Source organism: Epinephelus fuscoguttatus, linkage group LG18 (genome assembly GCF_011397635.1).
Source record: "Epinephelus fuscoguttatus linkage group LG18, E.fuscoguttatus.final_Chr_v1".
Taxonomy (NCBI): Eukaryota; Metazoa; Chordata; class Actinopteri; order Perciformes; family Serranidae; genus Epinephelus; species Epinephelus fuscoguttatus.
Genome location: NC_064769.1, coordinates 4,320,325 through 4,345,831, shown reverse-complemented (window position 1 = coordinate 4,345,831; position 25,507 = coordinate 4,320,325). Strand labels below are relative to the sequence as shown.

Here is a 25,507-nt window from a genome sequence, read left to right as displayed (position 1 = left end):
AGTTCTCACATCTAGTTTTACAATTGTATCCGTAATGACAGAGTAGAACATGAAATAAGTTATAGTAGGTGTGTAGTAGGTGTCAATAATCAGTATTATTGGCAGTAACAGAGAGGTCCAAAATCAGATTTTGCTTAGGGCCCCATGGAGACTTGGGCTGGCCCTGCCCTGAGACAATGTGTTTAAGGCAACATAAGGCAGAAGAAAACTGTGTTTAAATGTGTTCTAAATCACTCACGTTACCCATTACACAGTGATTAATGTATACGTATTTCACAATATTAAGCTACAATAAAGTATGCATGTGTTTTGTTAGACTATTTCAATAATTTTAACACATCCCCGCATTACGTCAGACCTTGTTATCAATTGGGACTATTTTCTGGCCAGTATCACTCCGCCGTGCAGGCCCGCAAGACAGCACGGCAACAGAAATCAATCAGACAGTTCATCACCACGCCGTGCAGGTGCACAGGATAGCAACAGCTAACGAAAACTTCATCGGCTGTTTCCAACAGAGAACCAGTAGGCTATTATTAGTAAAGTAGGCTATTATTAGTAAGGAAAAATTCTTCTATTCTTCTGTGTGTGTGTGTGTGTGTGTGTGTAATATATATATATATATATATATATGTATAGGCCTATATATATATATATATATATATTATTCAATTATTCAATTAAATGATTATGTTTTAATGATCTTGGTGTGTGTGTGTGTGTGTGTGTGTGTGTGTGTGTGTGTGTGTGTGTGCCTCATAACTAGTAATTAGCATGCACTGGGACCTGTGCTAACTACCTTATGCCCTTACTGAATAACCCTGATGCACTATGTCACTTTACACATATCCACACCTTTTATCTAGTTTTAATTTTATACTTGTTTTTAAGATCTATACACACTGTGTGTGCTTTCAGAATCTGTGTTGTGCGATTGTTTCCAATCAGTGTATGTCTTGTTTTGTATGTGGAGCCACGTCGAAGAAGATTTTCTGTTACAACAGACAATAAAGTTTTCTGAATCTGAATCTGGCCTGTGTGACAATCAATTTTTCACAAACTAACTAACACATGGTAAAGCCGGGTAATATTTCAGTATACACAGGCTACTTTATGCTACTGTTTAAAATATAAAGTGAAGTATGACAAGCTGCCATGTGTAATCTGCTTTGTGCCATATGCCTGCTACTTACACACAATAGTTCATACACACTTCATACACAGTGCTGGTGCCTGCAACTCATCTCTGTCCCAGGAGCCACTGGCAGATTAATCTGTCACTGACTTCTGTTGCATATTTGTATTTTTATCATGAGTTAAATTCAAGATCAAATGCATTAAAGTGCTCCTTTAATCATCGTAAATGCTTTCACCTGCACATATATATCGCTTGTGTCTGCCACTTATATTTGCAGAAGGATAATCCTCCTCCTCCCGTGATGATCACTGGAAAGGCGGATCCCTGATTTGTCTCATTATTTTATCCGCATTACCTACTGCGGGGACATCAGCACTTACTACTAAGCATCAACCTCTGCTCGTCGTCATCTCTGCCGCTTCATATTTACCGCTGAATACATCAGGTCTATCTGACAGATGCACTCAAATTGAAACTGTCAGAATGCTGTGATTATATGAATGAATATTTCGGGGTCACTCACCTTCTCGAGTGCCAGCCATTCATTCCAGGCAGTCGCTCTCTGTCACCCCATCGTTAAGAGGCTATTCTGCGAGGTTGCCTCGGACATAAACTACATTTGTCCTAGATAAGTCTGATTCTGTAATGAGAACAGGACTGAGGCTCAGCTGTGGCATCCTACCGTCTCCCTGTTCAAGTGTATTTAAAGATACAGGATATGTGCTTCCGCTTTGGACCTGCTGGATTCATGGGTCACTTCCTATTGGTTACTGACCGTAATTTTTTGTAACCGATTGTTTATTTCTCGGATGGTGCGGGTATGTCCCGCCCCTGTCTCCCTCTGATTGGCTAATGATCATTACCTTCGATCAGAGCGATATCGCCAGAGCATATTGGATAAAGGAGATAACCTATCGCTCTGACCCCACCGTAGGCTTATCCAATGTTAAGAAAACGGTTAGGCCTACTCTTCCTGTCTCCTAATTAAGTGGGCGTGGTTAGCTCTCCCTCCAATCAGAGCCTGTGAAGAGTAGTCAGCCTACTTATGAGGGGTGATGCAAAAAGAAGGAGGCATGTCAAATAATTTTTAAACACTGGGGAGGGACTTTTTTGTATTTTTTTTTTATTTACTACCAATTTTTAAAGAAAACAAACCCTGCCTTTCAAACCCGCCATTGGGAAGGCATGATTTCTTTAGAAATCACCAAAACGACACCATTTATCATAGCCAGAAACTGTAAAAACAGAAATTATCATTGGGTTTTCAAATAATGAATAATAATAATAAGTTTCATTTATACTGCACCTTTCATACAAGAAATGCAGCACAAAGTGCTTTACAATAAGGGCACATAAGCACTGAGTGCTTCACATGAAAACAGACATTCAACAGACAAACAAGGGAATTCAATATAAAAGGACATTTTAAAAAAAAACAGTTTAAAACAAGGTTTAACCAATTCAACATTTTCCATTTAAAAGTGGTAATATGAGATCCTATTAATCAAAACTGCATATATTATTTCTTCTTGGGTCACCTTTTCGGCCTCCGACATCATAAATGTATTGGAAAATATCAGATTTTAAATCAATATTGCCTAATTCATCATTCGTTATACCACCAGCAGATGGTGGTGCTGCTGCATAAGCAGTTGATTAGTAGTAGTAGTAGTTTTATTCAGTCATGACAACACCAAACATTGTACACAGTATTGACATTTCACACAAAATCACAAAATCAAGAATCATGTGTTGAATATTGACTGAAAAGGCATAGGCAGAAGCAGACTGTTTATAAGAGACTATCCTATATTATCAACTTTTTAGCCTACCAACCTCCAAAAAACAAAGAAACCACAACAACAGATAATTAATCGCACTTATAAGCTTCAAAAATAGCTTTACAAACCATTTTCTTAAAAACCAAAAGAGAATGACATGTTTTTAAATTTATGTTGGCATCATTCCAGAATTTAACGCCAATAATGGAGACACATCTCCTTTTCATACCTTTTTTAGCTTTTTGTACAGTAAACTTGCAAGCACCTCTAAGATTATAAGGACTGTCCTGAATTGAAAAGAACCTCTGTATTGAGTCAGGGAGCATTTTTGATTTTGCTCTAAACATAATTTGCATTATTTTATAATAAAACAGATAATTAAATTTCATAACATGGGAATTTAGAAAAAGTATTTCTGTGTGAGCATAATAATCAGCCTTATTGATAATACATTCTTATTCCTTATTCCTTCCTTATTGATTCTAACCAAAACAGAAAGACAGCTACTGAAGCCTACACTTGTTTATTTGGTTTCAGCTCAGTTCACTCTGTTCCAGATGGCACAGTTAGCCTACAAAGTACCACATACCACATGAAAAAAACAAATGCATGTAGGCTACACATAAAAAAGAAAAAATCATTATAAAATTACTTTCCCCATACGCACTTCATTGTCATGTTTGAAGTTTCAAGTTTAATCAAACGTCCATTCAACCATAAATGACAGCTGACATGGATTTGTTTCTTCGGGATCAGGCCACAAAAAACAAAACTATAGAGGTCTGTAGTACTATTGTCACCTGCCAAACACACTGGGCTAGTGAAAATTACAAACCAGGCAAAAGCAGGGCCATAGCAAAGATTCTAGATACTTTTTGTCGATTGCCTATATTAAACCATCAATGGATGCAAATAGGCTCATCTGTTTATGTCTCAGTCAGAGAATCAGGGGCGTTTCTAGGATTTGAGGACAACAGAGGCTGAGCCCAGACCTCTGTAGATGGGTCTGGGGGGATTTTTTTCATGAATAAGCTCTATTTTTATGCTTTTTTCTGCACTCTAGCATCTTATTTACCCATAAAAAACACTAGTTAGTACTGAGTAGAAATTAATTACTTTGCAAGCGCTATCATTAAAATGTACTTAAGTATTTCCATTTTATGCTGCTGCTTCTACTCCACTACATCTCAGAGGGAAACAATGCACGTTTTACTCCACTACATTTATTTGTTTGCTTTAGATACTTTGAAAACTTAGGTAAATACAAAATATAATCAACTAATAGATGATGATGTATTACTATAGATTGAACTACCCAGCAGTGTAAAGCATTTAAAATGAGCTCCACCTTTACCAGCTGCAACAATAAAGTGATTACTGGTGTGCTCTCTCTCTTGCACATGATTACACAAAATGTGCTGCTTAAATGACAGAGGGGATGTATTATTATTATTATTATTATCATCATTATTATCATCATAATTATTATTATTTTAAAAAGAAAAAGATCATTGATTCATTCATCACAGAGCATGTAATTGAAAACACAGCAAATGAACTATCAGAGTCAGACTTGGTAGGAAAGGGTTAAGGCACTACTGGAAGCTGCATCAAGCTTGGCAAGTGCGCAATTCCACACATCCATCAGCTGTACACGCTCACGCAGACACACAACAATTCCACACATAGCCAACACACACCTTGATAGAACACAATCAGTCCATCAATGGTCAAGGTCAGTCTGCTGGGTATTGTCTTATATATTGGTAGATTAGCAGATATGAATTTTATTTCTTTCACTGTTTGTTCTTTTAGAAGGAGATACTGACTCGGGCCGTGCTTACGTGTATATACTTGTCCACACTGGCCTCCACTATTCCCTCTCCCAGTTGCGGCTCATATGGGGGAACCCTGAAAAGACTGGTGGTAAACCCAACTTTTCCTCATAAATCTCTTTCGGTATCTTCAATGCCAACTTAATTCATGTGCCAAATTGACTATTTGAAATTTATTTATCTTGTAAGGTCCCTCATGTCTCTGTGATGATTGTGTAGTTATGTATATATTCTAATGCATAGATTATTTATGCCCCTCTAGAGACTGAAATATCTTTTCAGAATCCCACAGTCAGTGCAAGTGTAACCTTTGTGTTTTCTTACAGTTTGGTCACTTGCCATCCAACTACTGTCTCCTTTTTAGTGATTATCATAACATATAATCATAATAGATAAGCCTAAAATCTGTTGGGTATTCACCTTTCAGAGCTCTTAAAAAGAGTGCCTAGGATAACAGGCTTCACATTAGCGAACTCTTGCCAGTTCTGCTGACCTTTCATAACTCTGCTCTGCTCCACAGTGAGCACATATCCCAAATTTCAGCCTCGATTTGGGCGTCACTGCCAGGTCCACACACAGCTCGGGTCAAGCACCGCGGTCATCAACAACAAAATCTGACAGCACTCAGCTGACCTGAAACACTCTCCTAAACTGCCAGCCTCCGTACCTCTCCAGGGAGATGACCCTGCTCAACTTATACACTACCCTACAGTCAGCCTCAGGGTCCACACTTGGCCAATTGTTCGGCTGCCCTTAACACAGATTACACTCCAATCTCTAATAAGGCTGTCACAATTTAGGCAATGTTTAAATTTTCGCAGCGCAACACTCTGCATTGCCAGCAGCCTCTCATATGCACAAGTTGTTGGCTGTGGGTTTCAGAGAATCCAAAAAGTCCAGCCATGTCTCAGCACACAGTGAAAACACATTTAAATCAGTGAGAATCAACATCTCCTATCCTTAGGTTTGCCCGTAGCTTTCATCTGCACTCAGAGACGGACGGGCCCCAGGCCTTCTTCAAAAACTGGCTGGCTCGCCACTTCTGTTGAAAAAATGACTCAATGACATGAGATCAGTTCACAGCCTTTTGTGGGTATTTTATTGTAAATGCAGCTTACAACTTCACACACCCCAACAAGACAGCCCAGCAGAAAAGGTTACCAAAAATTCTAATACTCTTCCTTAGACAAACATCCTACCTAACTTTGTGTGTGTGTGTGTGTGTGTGTGTGTGTGTGTGTGTGTGTGTGTGTGTGAATTGTCTTGGAACATTCTGCTCATATTTTCTTGCCCCATTGAAGGTTGTTCAATTTAAGTACATATTCTGCTTCTGATCTGACCTTGACAGTCTCATATCCACACACACACACACACACACACATACATACATATATATATATATATATATATATATAGATATAGATAGATAGATAGATAGATAGATAGATAGATATACACACACACATATATACACATTTGGGTCTAAAGCCTCATTTGCCCAGGCTTAACAATTATCCTACACATTAAAACAAAGGGCGGTCTTACTTTTACAGCCCTGTTGTTCTTTTTCTTTGTAATACTGAAATACAACCAGGCAGAGTATTTACGCCACCAACAGTGGTGTCCAGTTTCAGGTGAAGACATGCTCCAAAGCAAAATTTCCAGATCTATTTACAAAGATAGTTTTAAACACTGTCTTTGAGCTTGGATGGTTTTCGTTGAGGTGTAGATATGTCCCAGTTAATTCACACTAAAACTAGTCTTTCTGTGGTGACATCAGGAGGTGTCCCATACATGGAGCTGGTTATTATCAACTATAACAAACTACACGGGATAAAAAATCGATTGTCGTGCCCAACACCCATTGTTGTTCCTACTCCAAGCCCATGGTGCTGGGTTGGGCTATAATTGAGTGGATATCATGTAGTGTAACCTTAGCATAAGGGTCCTAAAATTTGATCCCTGTGGAATGCCGCATGTGACAGCTCCTGGATCTGATAAGGTGCCACTCATATTTATATACTGAATACGATTATTCTGCCTTCCCACTTCTACTTCTTGATGGATCTGTTACAAATCCCTTTATTTAAGATCTCCATACCCTAACCTGTGCCACTGAATCTTAATTTTGTTAAGTCAAGTTCCTTGACACACACAGCCCACTCTGGCTCATATTAGGAAGTTTTTCCCATAAAGGCTGATAGGCTAGTCTCCAGTGAGGTTGGGTGACGGTCACAATCACGCACAGTATGGGTATAAAATACTTGACTGTAAGACTAACAGTGCATCAATCTTCATAAAAAGCTTACACCCTTTTGTGGCGCTAAGCTACGAAGACTAATGCAGACAGGTTAAAAAAAAAATTGTTCAAGTAAAAGATTTGGTTTGTGCCTCGCCTATTGATTTTGCCAACTTTGCTATTAATCCATTTTTGGCATGCTGATCCGCTGTTTCACTCCCTTGAATGTCTACATGAGCTGGTACCCATAAACTGTATTTCAATTCCTAACCTCATCATTCTATATAAAGATTGCATTTCTTTAAAGAATAACCTGTTTACACCTTGAAGAAGTATGTTTGAGATTAGCCAGGGTTGCACTAGAGTCTGAGCATGTTAGAATTTTAAGGGTTTTGATTTCCACAGTCCACTGGAGTGAATAAAACTGCAATTGTTATAACTATAAATACTGAAAATATGGCCACTTGTTCTCTTTGTCATCTTAACTTTCAACTCTGGAACACAGAATGCACTACTTTACCATTATTTGGGTTTTAGACTCATCAGTCTCAGTATCTGAAACTAGTCCTCACCCATTGAGTACAGCATACCATACCATGACTTAGTCATACCAAAAATTAGAAAAAACAAACAAACATTTGGCCACAGGGGGAGCCACAGTGATTGATCGCATTTTAGCCATTTTGTGGGTGGGGGTAGGATAGCGCTGGCCAAAATATCTCGATCGCTCCCTTGTGGCTGCCTGTAGTCATAAGTCCCACACCCTCCATAGAAGGGACACTAACAACTCAAGTACACGTCAAATAAAATTTCTCCAAACATGTTTTTTGTTATTTTAGGTAGTTATTATCACGCTAATGTATGTTCAAGTGTTCATTTCCCCCGATAAGTTGGTTTTAATTTGTTATTTGATTCTATAAACACAGTCTGACCATCTCAAGATTTTATTTTAGTTCTTCCGGTGACCGGCAGTGTGCATTTGCATATTAGCTAAATATTTAGTTTCACCCAGAACATTTAGATTTAACATTTAACATTTAGATTTAGATTTAGCATTTAGATTTAGATTTAACATTTAGATTTAGATTTAATATTTAGATTTAGATTTAGCATTTAGATTTAACATTTAGATTTAGATTTAGATTAAGATTTAACATTTAGGTGCCACATTAAATATTTAGATTTAACTATTTAATATATTTCTAAGTTAACAAATATTGCTGTAAATGTGGTAAAAGGTGACGTTAAAAAATTCACAACACTTTTTTAAACATTGTTTGAAGCTAAATGTGGCAAAATGTTGATGTTATTTTCAGCGTGAGCCACTTTACAAATGACACCCCATATTTTTCTGTTGTTATAGCGCCACCCAGTTGCCAATTAGAATTAAAATTCTCCAGTCACCTTGAGGCGTCCTGTTCCACATATCTACGAAGTTTAGTAAAAAATTGATATTGTGGTTAGGCCTAGATAAGAAATTCACTCTCTAGCGCCCCATTTTGTTTGATGGGGTCAGTAATGGAGGCATCCCCTCAGATTATGTGTGGTCATATACCTACAAAGTTGCGTGGTGATCGGTGAAACCCTTGAGATGTTATACACCTTTATGTGATGAGCCACACCCTCTGCAACATTTATTGCCTTATAGAAGCTCAGTTTTCCAACTTTTGCCAAGAGGGAACTTTAGATATTGGTCCCTAGATTATGTTCACTGAGTTTCATGCAGATCGGTCAAACTTCCTAGGAAGAGATCAATTTTAAGTGTTTTTCAAAAAAAAATCCAAATGGTGGAAAATCTATATTACCGGAAGTTATGGGTTCTTGAGGCAAATTTGTTCCTCATGAGGAGAGGCATCTCTGTGCAAAGTTTCATGTCTGTATGACATACGGGGCATGCAATATGCCCATTCAAAGTTTGCAATTTCAATCGGTTGCTATAGCGCCCCCCTTTGGCCAATTGGTGTAATATTGATTCATTTGCATCCTCCCATAGTCTGAGTGGGTGGAAGTTCGCTGCAAAGATCAGCCTCTCATTGGGCGGAACGAGCCACCCGCTGAAGTCCCGCCCTACCACCTCCGGTTGCAGTTTTCCTTTACTAACTTTTGCGGTGTTTGATCTTGCGGGGATGTAGCCATTTTTCTGCCATGGTTCGCGTCCTGTAGGCGATATTTTTGTGGGCGTGTTACACCCATAGACTGTATGTTACACCAAAATCTGTTTCCCCCCGGCAATATTTTTGCAAGCGCACTGTTGCTGTGGCACCGCCAAGAACGATTGTGATTGGTTGAAAGAAATACAAGCAGCCGGGGCGTTTTTTTCCTCCAATCTTAAAGTGAGAGTCGGCCCAGCCAGACCTTTCTTTTCTTGAGAAAGGTCTGGTGAGCGAGACTAATCCTCCCATGACCCTCTACCACTGTGCCAAATTTCACAGGGAGTGACCAAGTCAGTGAGGAGAAAAACGTGGAACAGACACACCCACAGACCCACAGACAGACAGAGTTTTCATCATAATACAGTAAGATAAGATAAGATAATTAAGATTTGTTACACATTCATAACCTTTTTTCCTGGGGTGTAAATCTGCATGGCCCTGCAGATTTGCCAAATAATCTACCATTAATCCCTTCCTTAGATGAAGAGACATTTCCCCAGCTTACACCTGTCATGCTGACAGAGATGTTGACTGCCCCACAACATACTACTTGAATTTTGTCATCCTTTTTATGGATGTCCACGCAGCTGATCCAAATACAATATAACCATAATCTACACCTGATTAAGGCAATATATGTATTTAAAGATAAGATAAATGGTAAATGGACCTGCACTTGTATAGCGGCTTTCCAGTCATCTGACCACTCAAAGCGCTTTTTACACTACGAGTCACGTTCACCCATTCACACACACATTCATATGGTGGCTGAGGCTACCATACAAGGTGCCACCTACTACTCGTTTGTTTGTTTGTTTTTAACACACTCACACACCACCACACACAATTTGGGGTTCAGTATCTTGAGGAGCCAGGGATTGAACCACTGATCTTCCTGTTAGTGGACAACCTGCTCTACCTCTGAGCCACAGCCAATAAGATAAAAAAAAGATGTGAACAGAAAAATCTTTGGCCATAAAGTCTTAAACCTTCTAATTTGACAGCTAGTACACGAAAATATGTTTCTGAAAACATTTGAGGCAAGAAACAGTCAGTGAAGTAATAGAATCTTGATTAATATATGATCAGTGTCACCCTCTTCAACACTTTGAACACAGTTTGCAAGCAGTGACTGACATGAGTGACAGTTACGTTAGCGCCATCTTGGCTCTAATTGGTTGATTTTGTCCAGGTGTGGTATACTCTTGTATATGCCATTAGGAGCACTTGGAGGAGGCAGAGGAACATGAGACTGAAGACAGATCATATGTCTCATGTACAGTTGCATGCAAAAGTTTGGGCATCCTTGGTCAATATTTCATTTACCTCTGAGTTGTTAAGTAAGTAGAACATGAACAGATCTCCAAAAGGCAAAAACGACACATTTCTTCAATATTTTTTATACTTTTTTAATTTAAGTCTTTTACAGTTTCAAAATAACAAAAAAGGGAAAGGGCCTGAAGCAAAATAATGCCCCTTTTGGCAAGTATGACAGCTTCTAAACACTTTTTGTAGGCAGCTAAGAGTCTTTCAATTCTTGTGTGGGAGATTTTCACACATTCTTCCCGCAAAAGGCTTCTAGCTCTGTGAGATTCTTGGGTCATCTTGCATGCACTGCTCTTTTAAGGTCTGTCCACATATTTTTAATGATGTTTAGGTCAAGGGACAGTGAGGGTCATGGTAAAACCTTCAACTTATACATCTTGAGGTAGTCCATTATGCATTTTGAGGTGTGTTTAGGATCATTGTCCTGTTGCAGAAGCCATCCTCTCTTCATCTTCATTGACAAATGGTATGATGTTTGCTTCCAGAATTTGATGGAATTTAACTGAATACATTCCTCCCTCTACCTGTGAAATGTTCCCCATGCCACTGCCTGAAACACAAGCCCAAAGCATGATCGATACACTCCCGATTTAACAGTTGGACAGGCAATCTTTTCATTAAATTTTGCATCCTTTTTTCTTAAAACACACCTTTAATCATTGCATTCAAAAAGATCTTTCAACTTCATCAGTCCACAGGACTTGATCCCAAAAAGCATCAGACTTGTTTAAATGTTCCTTTGCAAACTTCTGTTGTGAATTTTGTAGTGAAGATGCAGGAAAGGTAATCTGATTACTCTTTCATGACGGTCATATTTGTACAGATGTTGCTACAGAGTAAAACAGTACACCACCACTCCGGCGTCTGCCAAATCTTCCTGCAGGTCTTTTGCTGTCAAACGAGGGTTTTGATTTGCCTTTCTAACAATCCTATGGGCAGCTCTCTCAGAAAAATTTCTTTGTCTTCCAGACCTCAGCTTGACCTCCACAGTACCTGTTAACTGCTATTCCTTAATTACATCACAAACTGAGAAAACAGCTTCCTGAAAACATTTTGGTACCTTCTTTCAGCCTTCTCCTGCGTTGTGGGCATCAGTTATTTTAGTTGTGCTGGACAGCTGTTTAGAGGACCCCATGGCTGCTGATTATTGGGACAAGGTTTCAGGAGCCAGAATATTAATAGAGCTTTTAAATTTGCATTACCTGGCTTTTCCTAATGATGATTGTGAAAAAGCCATGCCCTAACAAGCTAATTAAGGTCTGAGACTGTGTTAAAAGTTGTCTGAAAGCTCAAATATCTTGGGGTGCCTAAACTTTTGCATGATGTTCCTTTATTTCAATCTAAAATTGTACAAAACAAAAAGCTAATCTTGCTTGAAATGTTGAAAAGCATCCTGCATCCTTTACTTCACACCTTTTGGAGATCAGTTCATCTTATACTTACTTAACTATTCACAGTAAATGAAATTTTAACTAGGGGTGCCCAAACTCTGTACTACTGAGTGGATATAGTGACAATTTCAGCAAATATGGCAAAAAGTTATAAAAGTTACTACCTACAGTTTTACATTGGAATATTAACATACGTAATCTTTTTCAGGGGAAACATTTTGCACTCATGGAAGGCTCTTCTCAACTCATGTACAGTAAAAAGTACATCTAGAGTCTACATTTCTTCTCTCACAAAGAATGTCTGTCAACATTTGCTGCCTTCTAAGCTTACAGTCTTCTGTTAAATTATTTGAATTGTGGACTTTAACAAAGTTAAAGTTTAACTGACTTGGTGTTATACTGTGACCATTAAGTGTTCCCTTGATTTTTTTGAGCACTGTATATGCCCTACCATGATTTGTTCCCACTGTATTTTGCACATCCCCCTCCCTGACCTCCATCTCTACATGTGTCCTATTGCACTGTAGCCCCTAATATTAATGTCCTAATTTGGTTTCAGCCATGTCTGCTTATGTAAGGAATATAGGGTTCATCAGTGAACTGTTGTTTCTGAAATTCTTGAAGATTTGCAATAAGGTGTATGGAACTCCATAGCATAATGAGGAAAAACCATGATACTAATCAGTTACACTGACATAAGCCATTATTGTAAACTAACATCTCATGTAACATTTTAACAGTCATGTCCTTTCTACCCATTGGCAGCATCAACTATAATCGTTGGCCTTGACCTTTTTTTTCTGTCTGTTGCATAGTTATATTTTGCAAAATCCCCATGAAGGCCATGAAGTTGAAAATATCCACAAAGTGTCATCTTTTAGTTTACTGCACACTTATGTAAACACTTCATGTGACTCAAATTCTGCACCTGTGGTAATTTTGTGAAATGTATGTTTGGGATGAACTGATGCATATTCACTGCCATATCTTACCACACATGCTATGCTGCTTTAGTGTATGATATTTTGTTTTGCAATTTATATCTTTGAATTTCCATTGCTCTTTTGTTACCCACCACAATTACATTTAAAGTTAGCATCATGTGCTGCAAGACCCCACTTGTGTTCCCCATTAGCACACCATGATTATGCAATGATCTACCACATGCCCTTTTATTTGATGTTTTAAGTTGGGCCTATCTAATGTTGCACTAGAATTTGCCCCCGCACTACTATTTGTCATTAAACATAGCTAAAGCCGAGTGAGTGACTGCTTTTACTGCTGGAGATCCAACGTACACTGTTGTGTATCTGAAACTAACTTATCTGTACAAAATATTGCTGCTGCAGAAACAGTTTGTTAAATTAGCTACTTTTCCTGAGGTTGTTGTACCTAGTGCACATCTCTTGTTTAAATTGCAATTGTTGACTATTTTCAACATTCATATTCTTCACAACAGAGGCGGCACGGTGGTGTGGTGGTTAGCACTGTCGCCTCACAGCAAGAGGGTTGCTGGTTCGATCTTGGGTGTGGGAGCCCTTCTGTGCAGAGTTTGCATGTTCTCCCTGTGTCAGTGTGGGTTCTCTCCGGGCACTCCGGCTTCCTCCCACAGTTCAAAGACATGCAGATTGGGGACTAGGTTAATTGATAAGTCTAAATTGTCCATAGATGTTTGTTGTTTGTCTCTATGTGTCAGTCCTGTGATAGATGAATGAATATTCTTCACAACTATACAGACTCAGAACATAAACATCCCATGGTCAGATTTCTATTAAATATCGTGGAGTTGTTTTATGGACTGAAAATGTTCATTAATTAGATTCTTCTGTGTCTCTGTACAAAAAAACACTTGAATAAATAATTTGATTTATAACAATGCTGATGTTTCTTGGGAACTGTTGGTCATGCTGTTACTATAACAATTACTTTATATTTATATTTAAATTTAAACTGCATACTCATGGTGATATTTCTCTGAATTCTAGTATTTAAAATGTATTGACAAATTTGTCTGTTGTATTTTACCACTTCTGTGTCTTCTGGGTAAGGTTTTCATATAAGCCTATACAGGTTTCTACCACATCCTCACATGCACTTTTTAATATTTTGTTCCCCTTTGTTTTGTATTTACGCATGTGAAACAAATAAAGGATAAAATATCTTTCCTTGAGACAGGGAAAACTGGGTTCCAGAAGTGGAAAAAAAAGCAAAGAAAGCAAATTGACTTTGTAATTAAAAAAAATGGATCAAGAGAGGAAGGGCTGGGGGCCCACAGATACAGCTTATACATAGGGTTCAGAATGAAGTGCTACGCCTCTGCCTATCTAACAGCACGGGTCTCAGATTGTATACTGAATTAGCCTCCCTTGCGTTCTTCGATCTTGCCACAGATTCAATATTTTCAAAAATTCACCATTCTAAGACGCCATTCTCTTTCCTTTCTTGCCCTAATACAACACCCTCAGCCGCAGCCATTTTCATAGCCTCATTGTTGAGGTTGGAGATCGTGTATTATTCCATTTGCTCTGTGGACGTGTTTCTTGTCAGAAAATATTCGCTGCCAGATGTTCGCTGCTGATGCAGTGTGCTGAGCAGCACGGTGGGTCGTTACGTCACTGTCCGGGGTTTCCTAGTGAAGTGAACCCTACAGCGTCATGGCGGAGGCCGGTTGTCGGAAGACCCTGGATTGAAATGCCAGCTTTCTACAATCGCAGTTGACCAGCGAGCACTAGACTTTGCTTACATCTGAATCGGGAAAGGGGACTTACTTGATTTTTGGAGGGAGAGGAAAACCAACTGAACTGAATCATTTGGGGCTGCTCTCCCAAACTGGGAGATAGCTAGCTAGCGTAAGGTAGCGTTAGCTATCGCAGCTGCTAGCTTGCTAGTCAAATAAAAGAAGAAAGGACCTCTGAAGTGGAAAGGCGGATTTAAACATCAATTTAATTGGAGTTTACCAGGTAACGTACGATTACACACGGCAAGATACAGCGTGGAGTTACTTATCCTCTAGTTCAGTGAGAAAGTAAGGTAACGTTGCATGTTGATGTAGTAAAAGCCGCGAGAAGTGAGCGGCGAATGAAAACAAGATGGAAGAGGGTGAAGTTAGGTTAGCTAATTTGGTTTTGTGGTTAATAATGAATACTAAATAAGTTAAGCACTCTATTGTGGTTCACTAGTCGCACATGCATTTGCATAGCTAGATTTTGGGGACAGCTAAACGCTGAGTGTCGGCTATAACCGGAAAGTGAACATTCCAGAGGTTCCCTGCTAAGATTAACTAGCGCAAAGTTTTGTCATTTTGTTAGCTTTCGTGCTAGCCTCGTGCTTCACATAGCGTTAGCTAACGCTACTTTCCTTGGCAACCTCAGTAAACGCTGGGCTACCATCCCTCGTACTTCATGTTTATTGAACCCATGTGGGTGTAAAATAAAAAAAATATGGCACGGCATTTAACGTATGGCCCACATGGTTGCGGCACATGTTGTAGAATTATAAAGCTAACCGTGGCATTTGTTGTTTTACAAGTGTTATGCTCGTGTAACAAAATCATAATAGTAGCTCAACACATACGAGCTAGCAAACAGCATAGGGGATAGTCATCTCGTAGCAATAAAGTGGTCTGCATTAATCAAATCGCTGGTGGTAATACGATAGTGGCGAACAGCTGCTAGTTAATATTCTCCGGTAAAATTTGGAGATAAAAACACTGGCTGGCGCGTTGGCACTGTCTGCATACATTACTTTCAACGTACCCCGCCAATAGCTAATGTTGGCGTCAATAGCCGGTATTAGCTGGTTAGCCAAAAGCTAAACTGTAGCTACACGAAGATGACACTAATGTTGACACAAGTCCATTTACTATAAGGTATTTTTTGGACTTGGCTAAGGAAAGTGTGGTTATTTACTGTTAAGAGTAGCTATGAAGCTTTGTGTGGATGTGAAAACACGGTGTTGCTCCGCAGGCCCGACAGGCCTCTGCGGTGAGGGAACAAATACAGCTAAGTTACATGTAGCCACAGCTAACGTTATCCATACATCTCCCGTCTGTTGTAGTTAAAGCCTGAGATATTCATAAAAACAAGTGTTTTAATGTACTACATAGACAGTCAATCTTCATCAGAACCAAAACGGAGAGCATAAATTACTTTTCTCAAATTTTCATAATAAGATATATCTTGTGCGCAACTGTATTGACAGCTCCACAAGGACAGCTCACTGGTTGAACTTTACTGCAGGGGCTATAGTTGGTCAGGGATAATGTACTGAGCTGCAAGTGCATTTGTTTGGAAGCATCAGGATTTGTACCCACAGCCTGCCATGTTGTGTTGAATTTTAACAAGCACAGCTTTAGCAGATCCTCTTCTCAGATACTGCTGGGAAAGTATAACGTTACTGAAATTAGTCAGCCTTGATGAAGGCACAGTCTTGGCACTTAACAGACAATGTTTTAATTGTTATGTATATCTTTTCTTACAGGTTAACCACGTGGAACATAATAATACAGGTTGTCAGGGGGAAGTCTATATTTTGGACTTCAACATGGCTGGACGCAGCGAGGATGAAAGTGTAAGCAACAGTAGTGGAGAATCGAGGTAAATCAATTGATACTCTTTCAGAAAGGGACGGCAGAGTATTTTTGATGATAGTTACTAAAAGCTTCTCATCTCAAATTACACAGCAGCTAATATATTGATAATAATAAATGTATCTGACCCTTATTTTTACACATTAGATTGGCATCGAATGCTTTTATACCTATTGACTCTAGTTTCTGTGTCTGTGACACATCCATCTTCAGTTTGTTAACATTAAAATTTGCCATTTATAGTTACAGACTGATGTCTAATGGTATACCACTGCTATTCATAGTTTGTTGTTTACACCATACAGCATACTGTCTTGAGGTTTTACTCTTCTGGAAAGTAGTTATGGCAGCAATACGTAGCCCCTGATCTTAGTGATTGCAGTTGTAATCCAACTCACATTAGCCTGCACATATGTAATTGACCAACACATTGCATTGCCAGATGACATTGGGTTGCGTTGTGGTAGAATTTGTGCAACAATAAACGTTTCTGTCACACATCCCTTCCTCTGTGGTGCCACTCCATCTGCATTAACAATGTTGTTTCAAATGGATGATTGGATGATGATGGCACCTGACTTTGTCTAAATAAATAAGTTACAAGCATGCAACACTTTAAGTGATTGTGACATTCTGTTTATCTTTGAACAAGGCCAGAATGGATGCCAATAATAAAAAAAAGGTTCAACAGGTGTAGGGAGGGTATTGTTTTTGTTTACCAGGTATTATATTGGCACAGCAAAAAAAATGTTTTGAATGAGTGTAGTATGCAAAATTGATTTGATGTGTGGATGGGTCATCTATTAATTACTAATGCACATGTATGTGTTTTATTATTTTCTCTTTATATATGACAGTAATTCTGATGATGAATCCGGTTCTGGATCAGGCTCGGCATCAGGGTCTGCCTCAGGCTCCAGTTCCAGCTCCTCCAGCAGCAGCAGCCAGTCAGGGAGCAGCGACTCAGGTAGTGGCTCAGACTCTGGCAGCCCATCAGATTCTGACACAGAGAAATCCAAGGAGAAGATGGAGCCGCCAAATAAGTCAAACATCGATGGAGCTGAGGTAAAGAAATGTGATTAAAAATAAATTAGCAAAGGCGGTCTCCTATTGGGCGGTATGTTAAAGTTTTCCAGCTGGCCACCATCAGCCCAACAAGTGGCGATTGCTGATATTTGCACAGGGGTATGTGCTGCACCCCCACCACCAACCGTAGTTTTAGATGGCAGATTTTTTTTAGTGGCAAGCCTGATATATTTGCAAGTTCTCTTAGCTGTTTTCTATATTAAACAGAAAAATACAACCATACACCTTCTGAACGCTTAATTCACCAAGTTAGGCTCTACCATTTTTGGCCCAGCTGGCTGTCAGCTTGGTGTGTCAGGGCGTTTAAACGTAACTTTTTGCTCCAGCCAGATGCTAAGATATTTTTTACTCTGAGACCCTCTCAATGCTACGACTGTTTAGAATTATAACATGCAATTTTTTCCCCATGATATCTGTGGCTCTAGAAAAGCATACATTTAGTCTTGTTTGCAGTTAGGACTAATTTCAAATCAAAAAGTGCATCCTGCAATTTGTCAAGCTTGTTGTAGGTTTTCACTGAGTATGTCGTATTGGCACTGCACTACAGAACTGTATCATCTGCATAAAGATGGGCGTTACAATTTTTTGTAGAGAATTTTATACTGTTAATAATATATAAATTGTGAATAAGACAGGATTCAAAATATAACCATGCGGAGCTCCCTTTGACAGTGGTAAAAAGAACGAATGAGAATGATATCTTCTCAAAGACTTATAATCAAACCAAATATCACATAGCCTCTGTAAAAGCAGAAAATGACCAACAGTGTCAGCGCTTTTGTTAAATTGACAGTGTGCAGCACAATATTTCCCCTCGTCAACAGCAGATACAATATCATTTGTAACTATTTAAGTGTAAAGCAGCTGTAATTTAATTGGCATCAAAGTGCTTACAACACTGCATGAAACTGTTTGGAGATGGAATTGGCGTTTTATTGCATCTCCTCAGTAACTCTACATCTAAAGTTGAGAACTCCAATATTTAGTGTTTAGATGGTTTGACCTTTACTCTTGACATATCTTCAGAGCACTGGCTCTGAAGCAGTGGCACAGAGTTCTTTTTGGGTGTTTAACACTGTGGTCAACTCCCGACATGTGAAAGCTTTTTAACCTGTTCACATATTTTTGGCTAACCTTCCACTATGCTCATTGATTGCAGTTCTGGAAGTCCAACCCAAGTATCCTAGCAGTGCAAAGATCTGCTATGCTCAGGAAACAGCAGCTTCAGCAGCAGCAGCAGCAGCAGCAGCAGCAGAGACAAAGCTCGTCCAATAGTGGATCTGATGAGGTTTGTTTCAAATTGATCCCCAACACTTATTTTGTGCTATTCGACTGTAAACTAATCAACATCCTTTTGGAGATGTCATTAGTTTATGTAAGTGGATAACCTATAAATTAATTGAGATGGCACTATCTGATTAAAAGTGAACTTTCTGTCTTTGGTGATTATGTCTTCTAGGACTCATCAAGTAGCGATGGATCTGACTCATCAAGTGGATCCAAAAGGAGAAGAAATACAGGCTCCTCTGACTCTGGATCAGGTTCTGGATCCGGGAGTGGTTCTGGATCAGACTCATCTGCGGAGGACAACAGTGATGAAACCGCGTCGGACTATGAGCCGAGTCACAAAATCAAAAGCAGAAAGCCTCCAACCAAGTAAGCTCACAGTTGCCCTTCACATGGTTACATTATTCTCTTAAACCGTCCCCATGTATTGGTCACCTCAGCCGTTTTAAGTATTGATCATATGACATATGATCTTAAAAGAAACACAAAGAGTGATGTGACTTTAACTTTGCACGTGTTGCTTTTTCTCTCTTGTCATGTCTCAGGATGAATTTTCGAAATGGGAAGAAAAGCAGTACCCAAAAGAAGAAATCCCAGAAGTGTTCTTCCTCTGAGGATGAGGATGATAACTACAAGAAGGTGGCATCTGCTGGGCCACGGCGGCAGGCCACAGTCAACATCAGCTACAAGGAGGACGAGGAGCTAAAAACTGATTCAGACGACCTGGTGGAAGTTCTGGGTGAAGATGTCCCGCAGCCTGAGGAAGACGAGTTTGAAACACTGGAGAGAGTGATGGACAGCAGGATAGGAAGGAAAAGAGGTAAAGAACATGGTGCGAGATTGATGATTAAACTGTCGCAGAACAGATTTGTTTTTTAAGCTAGAAATGGAATTTCAGGACTGTCATCAGATTTTAAGAGTTGTGGGGAAAATTAAGGTATTAGATCTTTTTTGGAAGAAGTCAGGAGATACCAGGAAGAGTGCTTAGAACACTAGTGGGACAAAAACAGCTTGAACTTCCTTTTCTCTGTACAGTTCACCAACAAAACAAAAAATCTTTGAGCCCAGTTCTAAGGATGAATAAAGAAATTTATTAGAAAGTATTTCTATATTTTTGTCTTAACAGCAACAGGAAGTGCAACCACTGTATACGCTGTAGAAGCAGATGGGGACCCAAATACCAACTTCAGTTCTAACAAAGAGGCTGGTGAGATCCAGTATTTGATAAAGTGGAAGAACTGGGCACATATCCACAACACCTGGGAGACAGAGGAGACTCTCAAGTTACAGAATGTTAAGGGCATGAAGAAACTGGACAATTTCAAGAAGAAGGAACAGGAAAGGAAAAAATGGTAGGAACTTGTTTAATGAACCAAGCAAGGCCTTTTCACTTTATAACACTTAATCACAGTCTTACAAGCAGCAAACAGTCTTACACATACACACACACACACACATACACACACGTGCACAGTGAGAACCCCCTTTGCACAGAGATTGCGCTATAGAGCTGCTGCGAAGTCCCTTCTTTATGCTGCCCTTGCTTTTTTGCACAGAACCAAACAATGGCATCATGTTGCTTCAGTGTATGGTTTTAGAAAGCATGCTGGCATCGTTGAAGCAAAAGAGGCATGATGTGTAACAGAACAGCGTCTGCCTCTAGCATTACATGTAACATATTCGCTGACAGTGGTCTCTAAACATAAACAATAGCATTAACAGTCATTTACCATCCCTGTTATATGGCGGCTGATCTCGCCCTCTGCTCGGAGGGTAAGGAGTTCCTGGACCTCATTGTTTTCCCAATTTGCAGACATTTTCAGTGTCTGTTCTTCTTTTATGAGTTAGCTATCAGCTACTTCCAGCTGCTTTTTAAATCTCCTGCAGTTGGTTGCACACATAACACATTGTCAAAACGTCACACCCGTGCTGCCCGTGATCCCAGAACAGCAAGGTGGCAGAATGGCATGAAATGGCATGAAATTCTTGCCTCGAAGAGGCAGTGTAAAAAGGGGCCAAAGCTACCCAATTGTTCTCTGACCATGAGCAACAGGAAGGACAAATATGACACCCACACAGAAAAAGTAATCACAGTCTCAGTTGCCAGCCCTACATATAAATGAAAGGAATGAGACATTAAAAACCTAAAAATCACCATCTCAACTGGCTCTCACTGATTTTGTTTATTTGAACCTTAACATGCCTACCTAAACAATTGTCAATGTAATGTCTCAAAACAGCCAACGTACATAACACCAAATAATATATATAATAATATTTAATATTTATATAGCACCTTTTAAAAGCAGCGTTTACAAAGTGCTTTGACAAACAAAGCAAAACCACAATGATCAACAACAGCAATTTAAAAAAAATAGAAGACAAAACAGCAGCAGCATTCAAAGAAAACATAGTACAGCAACAACAGATATAGCAAAGGCAGGCAGAGTAGCAACAGCAGGGAAAACAACAGTAAATACCAATGAAACCATAAAAACAATAAAATAAATAAAACAAATAAAACCAAGAATGAAAATAAATATAAAAGAAGAGAGACAACATGTCATCCAGTTGAACCTTTATTCAGCGTGAGTGGCAGTGTAAGCCACTGACATACCTGTCATGCTACAAGACAACCTGAAACCACTCTGTAACTCTAAAATAGCCTCTAGTAACCGTCTGCCCTGTGTGACTGATGATGACAATTTTTGGGCCACTTTCATTGGTTAAGATTTTAATCACATTTGTCCCTCATTTATTTAAGTGGGCTCACTTAAGCCATGTAGAAACATAAAACAGTTCCTCTAGGGTTTTGCTGGCTGTTTGGGATTGCAACCCTGAAATACCTGATTTCACAGCAGCTTTTCTAAAAAAAAAACTTAAATGCATGTTGCCATGTTAACAATGTTCTTTTTGCAATGAAACAGAATTAGAATCTGTTTTGGGTCAACAGCTGATCACCACTGTTTGATGCAATGCAGATGGAGGACCGTCCACTTTGTGAGCCACTCCCCTCCTGGTTTCTCTTCCCAGTTAGCACTAAGGGTGTGCATCATCAGTTTCATCACAATACAATGATGCGATATTTGCTGATATTACGTAGTCTGCCACAATACAGTTTTAAGTCAGTGCGATTCAGGGGCCTGTGATCGATTTGAGACAATATCATATTTAACACAGTCTGTTACAGATTAAGCTGCCACCCCTTTTGTTTTTGCTTTTGGCCATAAAAGATAAAAACAACACATAAATAATAAGTGCAGTAGAATTAACTTTACTCCTTTACACACATAACACAGCACATGGAATAAGTAACCCTCAGGGCTCTCTGTCAGAGAGACCTTTCTGGAAGAAATCTTTTCATTTTACTTTTTCCTAAAACTTTTGGAATATCTGGCATAGCCAGAAGACGAACTTCTCCAAACAGCCATAAAACAAAGATTAACAACAAGATCATTTTACAAAGTGTCAAATTCAGCTCCGTTATAACTGTCATTGTTCATAGACAAAACAGTTGTTTTTTGCTAGTCACACATTATTAGCTAAAGCATGTTTACATTGCATTAATTAGTCTAGCGGCCAGCGGGCTTTTTTTTCCTCCACTCAAAGCTTATGAAATTCCATATATGCTTATTATATTTCTTTTTCACCGTTGGTTAAAGTCACTGCATCTCCAAACAGAACAACACGGTTGAATTTCAGCTTGTGTGCACGTTTTAGACGAACATAGTAAAAACAGAGCAGCTAATGTTGCAGTAGTGAGAAGTTAGCGGACTGAGATTGTGTCTAGGCAGATACCTGTTTTATCTCATGACGGTATTTTTTACATACAGCATGTGTTTTGTCTGTTGACCCATATTTTCTCTATAATCCAAAATACTTCCACACTGCTGATTTATTCCCGAGTAAATAACATTATCCTCATCATCTTTCTCTTGGCTGCTTGCCGTCTGCCTGCTGCTGTCTGACAGTGACAGAGAATTTCAAAAAAAAGGCATAACCATTGATGATATGAATCTGTGTTTTTGATATGAATCTGTGTTTTTACTTTCATATTGGATTGTTGATAACTGAATCGATATATATCAATCCAGATTGATGGATTGTTACACACCTAGTTAGCACAAGCTAACATAGCACAACACAGTCTCGTTACTACTTATTATATTTTTCCACTTGGGCAGAAGCCCCAAAGCGGCGGTTCACGTCTGACACCTAGCTGTTAATCTCACACTAAAATGGCTCAACTCTGTTGCTAGACGTGTTAATAACAGGTGCTATGTGATGCCAACAGTTAGCCCTGTCCAGGGTTTTCCCTGAGTTTCTTCGAGACCAAGATGACCTGTGGTGGGGGGCATCTTGACTGTAGCTGTACTTTTAGATACGATCCCCTCCTCTATTAAATATGAAAGGAGGCCCCCATATGCTTGAGCTTTATACTGCTGACTTGTATAATCAGAACAGACATGTCCTGTGATTTTCAGCCTTCTCTGATTATGTTTACCCTTTACAGCAGGCACATCCTGACAGCTGAGAATATTACTGTAAGTTATTGTCCTCTCCTCTATTAAATATGAAAGGAGGCTGAAATGTGTGTTTCTCTTCTATAATACACATTCTACATCTCGGGGGTGACGTCTTTCCACATACGGGCTTCCTTCGCCTTTTGAACGGGGCAGTGCTCCGTAGGAAACAGTAGGAGAGACACAGCCTGAGGGGGAACCGGGATCTGACACAACACCGGAGGGAGAAGCAGGTCCTTGGAGCTGTGCGCCAGACGGAAAAACAAGCACGTCACACCGAATGCGCGCCGCTATAGCTTTGCTTTGAGTTGTGGGCGGGCATGACGTGCGTCTACATTGAAAGTAATGGATTTGTGTGCACAAAAGACGCTACATCTGAACGCCCCCCATGCACACACTCGTTCTTTAACCAAGGCAAAATCACCCAGGTGGCCCGCCTTTGTCTTAGATAGGCAGGGAAAACCCTGCTGTCACTGTGTGTGAGTCCTCCCTGGCACAGAGCTCTGGTTAAATGTGTGATTAAGTTGCAGTGGTTGGACAAAATTGCTAGGTTGTGCAGAATTCAAGGGGCTTGGCTGAATTTGTGTCAATAATTGCAATTGCAACATAGTGAAATCCCAGAGGGACTGATTAAAGGGTTGGGTTACCCTGGTTTGTCTTTTGCTGTAGCAGTGTCAGTGCCTACAGTTTCCTAGTCTCTTCAGGGATCCCACTAGCACTAGCTTGCCCATTTCTTATGATGAGAATTTGTCAAATTAAAAATCTTATTTAATACTTTCTGAAAAATGTTTGGTTTGGTGCAGCTTAGGAATGGAATGCACGCTATTGCTTATTTTCTAATGCTTTTGTCCTCTCCCCAGGTTAAAGGCGGCTTCACCAGAGGATATAGAGTATTTCAACTGTCAGGAAGAACTGATGGATGACCTGCACTCGCAGTACCAGCTTGTAGAGAGAATCATAGGTGCACATTCTACAGGGTGTATCACTTGTTGTTTGAATTAAGTGTTTTACCCTAGTGATGCCACTGGATTTGTGTAACTAAATAGGTCTCTGATTTCTTTTGAGCAGGGCATTCAAACCAGAAGTCAGCGGCTGGTTACCCAGACTACTTGTGCAAGTGGCAGGGTTTACCATACTCAGAGTGTAGCTGGGAAGATGGTGCTCTGATCGCTAGAAAGTTCCAGAAATGTATTGATGACTACATGAGCAGAAACCAGTCCAAGACCATTCCATCCAGAGACTGCAAGGTAATACACTGCCTAGTCTTGTTTGGTAATACGTTACGTCTTGGGAGAGTGATAGAGTTCCGAATTGAATTTAACTTGGTGTGATCTCTTCTGTGTCATTTTCAGTCTGAAATAAACTGAGTTTTATTTTAACACTGACCTCATCAACTGCTGTTCTTTCTTGTAGGTACTCAAACAGAGACCCAGGTTTGTGCCCATGAAGAAGCAGCCAGCTTACATAGGAGGTGATGGACTAGAGCTCCGAGACTACCAGTTGGACAGTTTGAACTGGATGGCCCACTCCTGGTGCAAGTATGTCTTAAGCAATCCTTAATTGTCATTTTGCATTTGAATGTCCATTCTGTAATTATGGGGAAAATGCAACATTGCTCAGCAGTGTTTAGCAGATCCACAATCTCAACTTTTACTGTTTTTCCTCTTCTGCTCTGTCTTCATTCATAGAGGCAACAGTTGCATACTTGCTGATGAGATGGGTTTAGGGAAGACCATCCAGACAATCTCCTTCCTCAACTACCTGTTTAATGAGCACCAACTGTATGGACCCTTCCTGCTGGTTGTGCCTCTCTCAACACTAACCTCCTGGCAGAGAGAAATCCATCTCTGGGCCCCTCAGATGAATGTTGTGGTCTACCTAGGAGACATCAGCAGCAGGAACATGGTATTGTGGTTCAAATACATATTACACACACACACAAACACACACACACACACACACACACACATAGTTTCTGCACAGTAGAGGCTGACATTTTTTCAGGAGTCCCACGGGTCACGTGATTCCCCTGGGATTCCCACGGGATGGGAATCAGTTTCACTATTCTTCACATGATTGGGACGGGATGGGAAAAAAAGTCAACGGGAGCGGCCGGGACTGGGAATCATAATTAGGCCTGTCGCGATATGCGAGTCGGTT

The 25,507-nt window shown here is 39.7% G+C and overlaps 2 protein-coding genes across 2 annotated transcripts in view; one reads left to right on the top strand and one right to left on the bottom strand.

Annotated features, from left to right (window-relative positions):
* The window catches only part of syk (spleen tyrosine kinase), a 64,899-nt gene extending 63,069 nt beyond the window's left edge, over positions 1–1,830 (bottom strand). The window contains exon 1 of the mRNA XM_049604044.1: positions 1,662–1,830. The gene's annotated coding sequence lies outside the window, so the exon portion shown is untranslated. The remainder of the gene's footprint in view (positions 1–1,661) is intronic.
* A 12,663-nt stretch (positions 1,831–14,493) lies between these two features.
* chd1 (chromodomain helicase DNA binding protein 1) overlaps positions 14,494–25,507 on the top strand; it is a 54,474-nt gene continuing 43,460 nt past the window's right edge. The window contains exons 1-11 of the mRNA XM_049603982.1: positions 14,494–14,823; positions 16,343–16,458; positions 17,309–17,516; positions 18,697–18,825; positions 18,997–19,193; positions 19,370–19,644; positions 19,951–20,176; positions 24,208–24,308; positions 24,416–24,594; positions 24,761–24,885; positions 25,036–25,252. Of these exons, the coding sequence (XP_049459939.1) occupies positions 16,406–16,458; positions 17,309–17,516; positions 18,697–18,825; positions 18,997–19,193; positions 19,370–19,644; positions 19,951–20,176; positions 24,208–24,308; positions 24,416–24,594; positions 24,761–24,885; positions 25,036–25,252 (1,710 nt within the window). The 5' untranslated portion in view covers positions 14,494–14,823; positions 16,343–16,405. The remainder of the gene's footprint in view (positions 14,824–16,342; positions 16,459–17,308; positions 17,517–18,696; positions 18,826–18,996; positions 19,194–19,369; positions 19,645–19,950; positions 20,177–24,207; positions 24,309–24,415; positions 24,595–24,760; positions 24,886–25,035; positions 25,253–25,507) is intronic.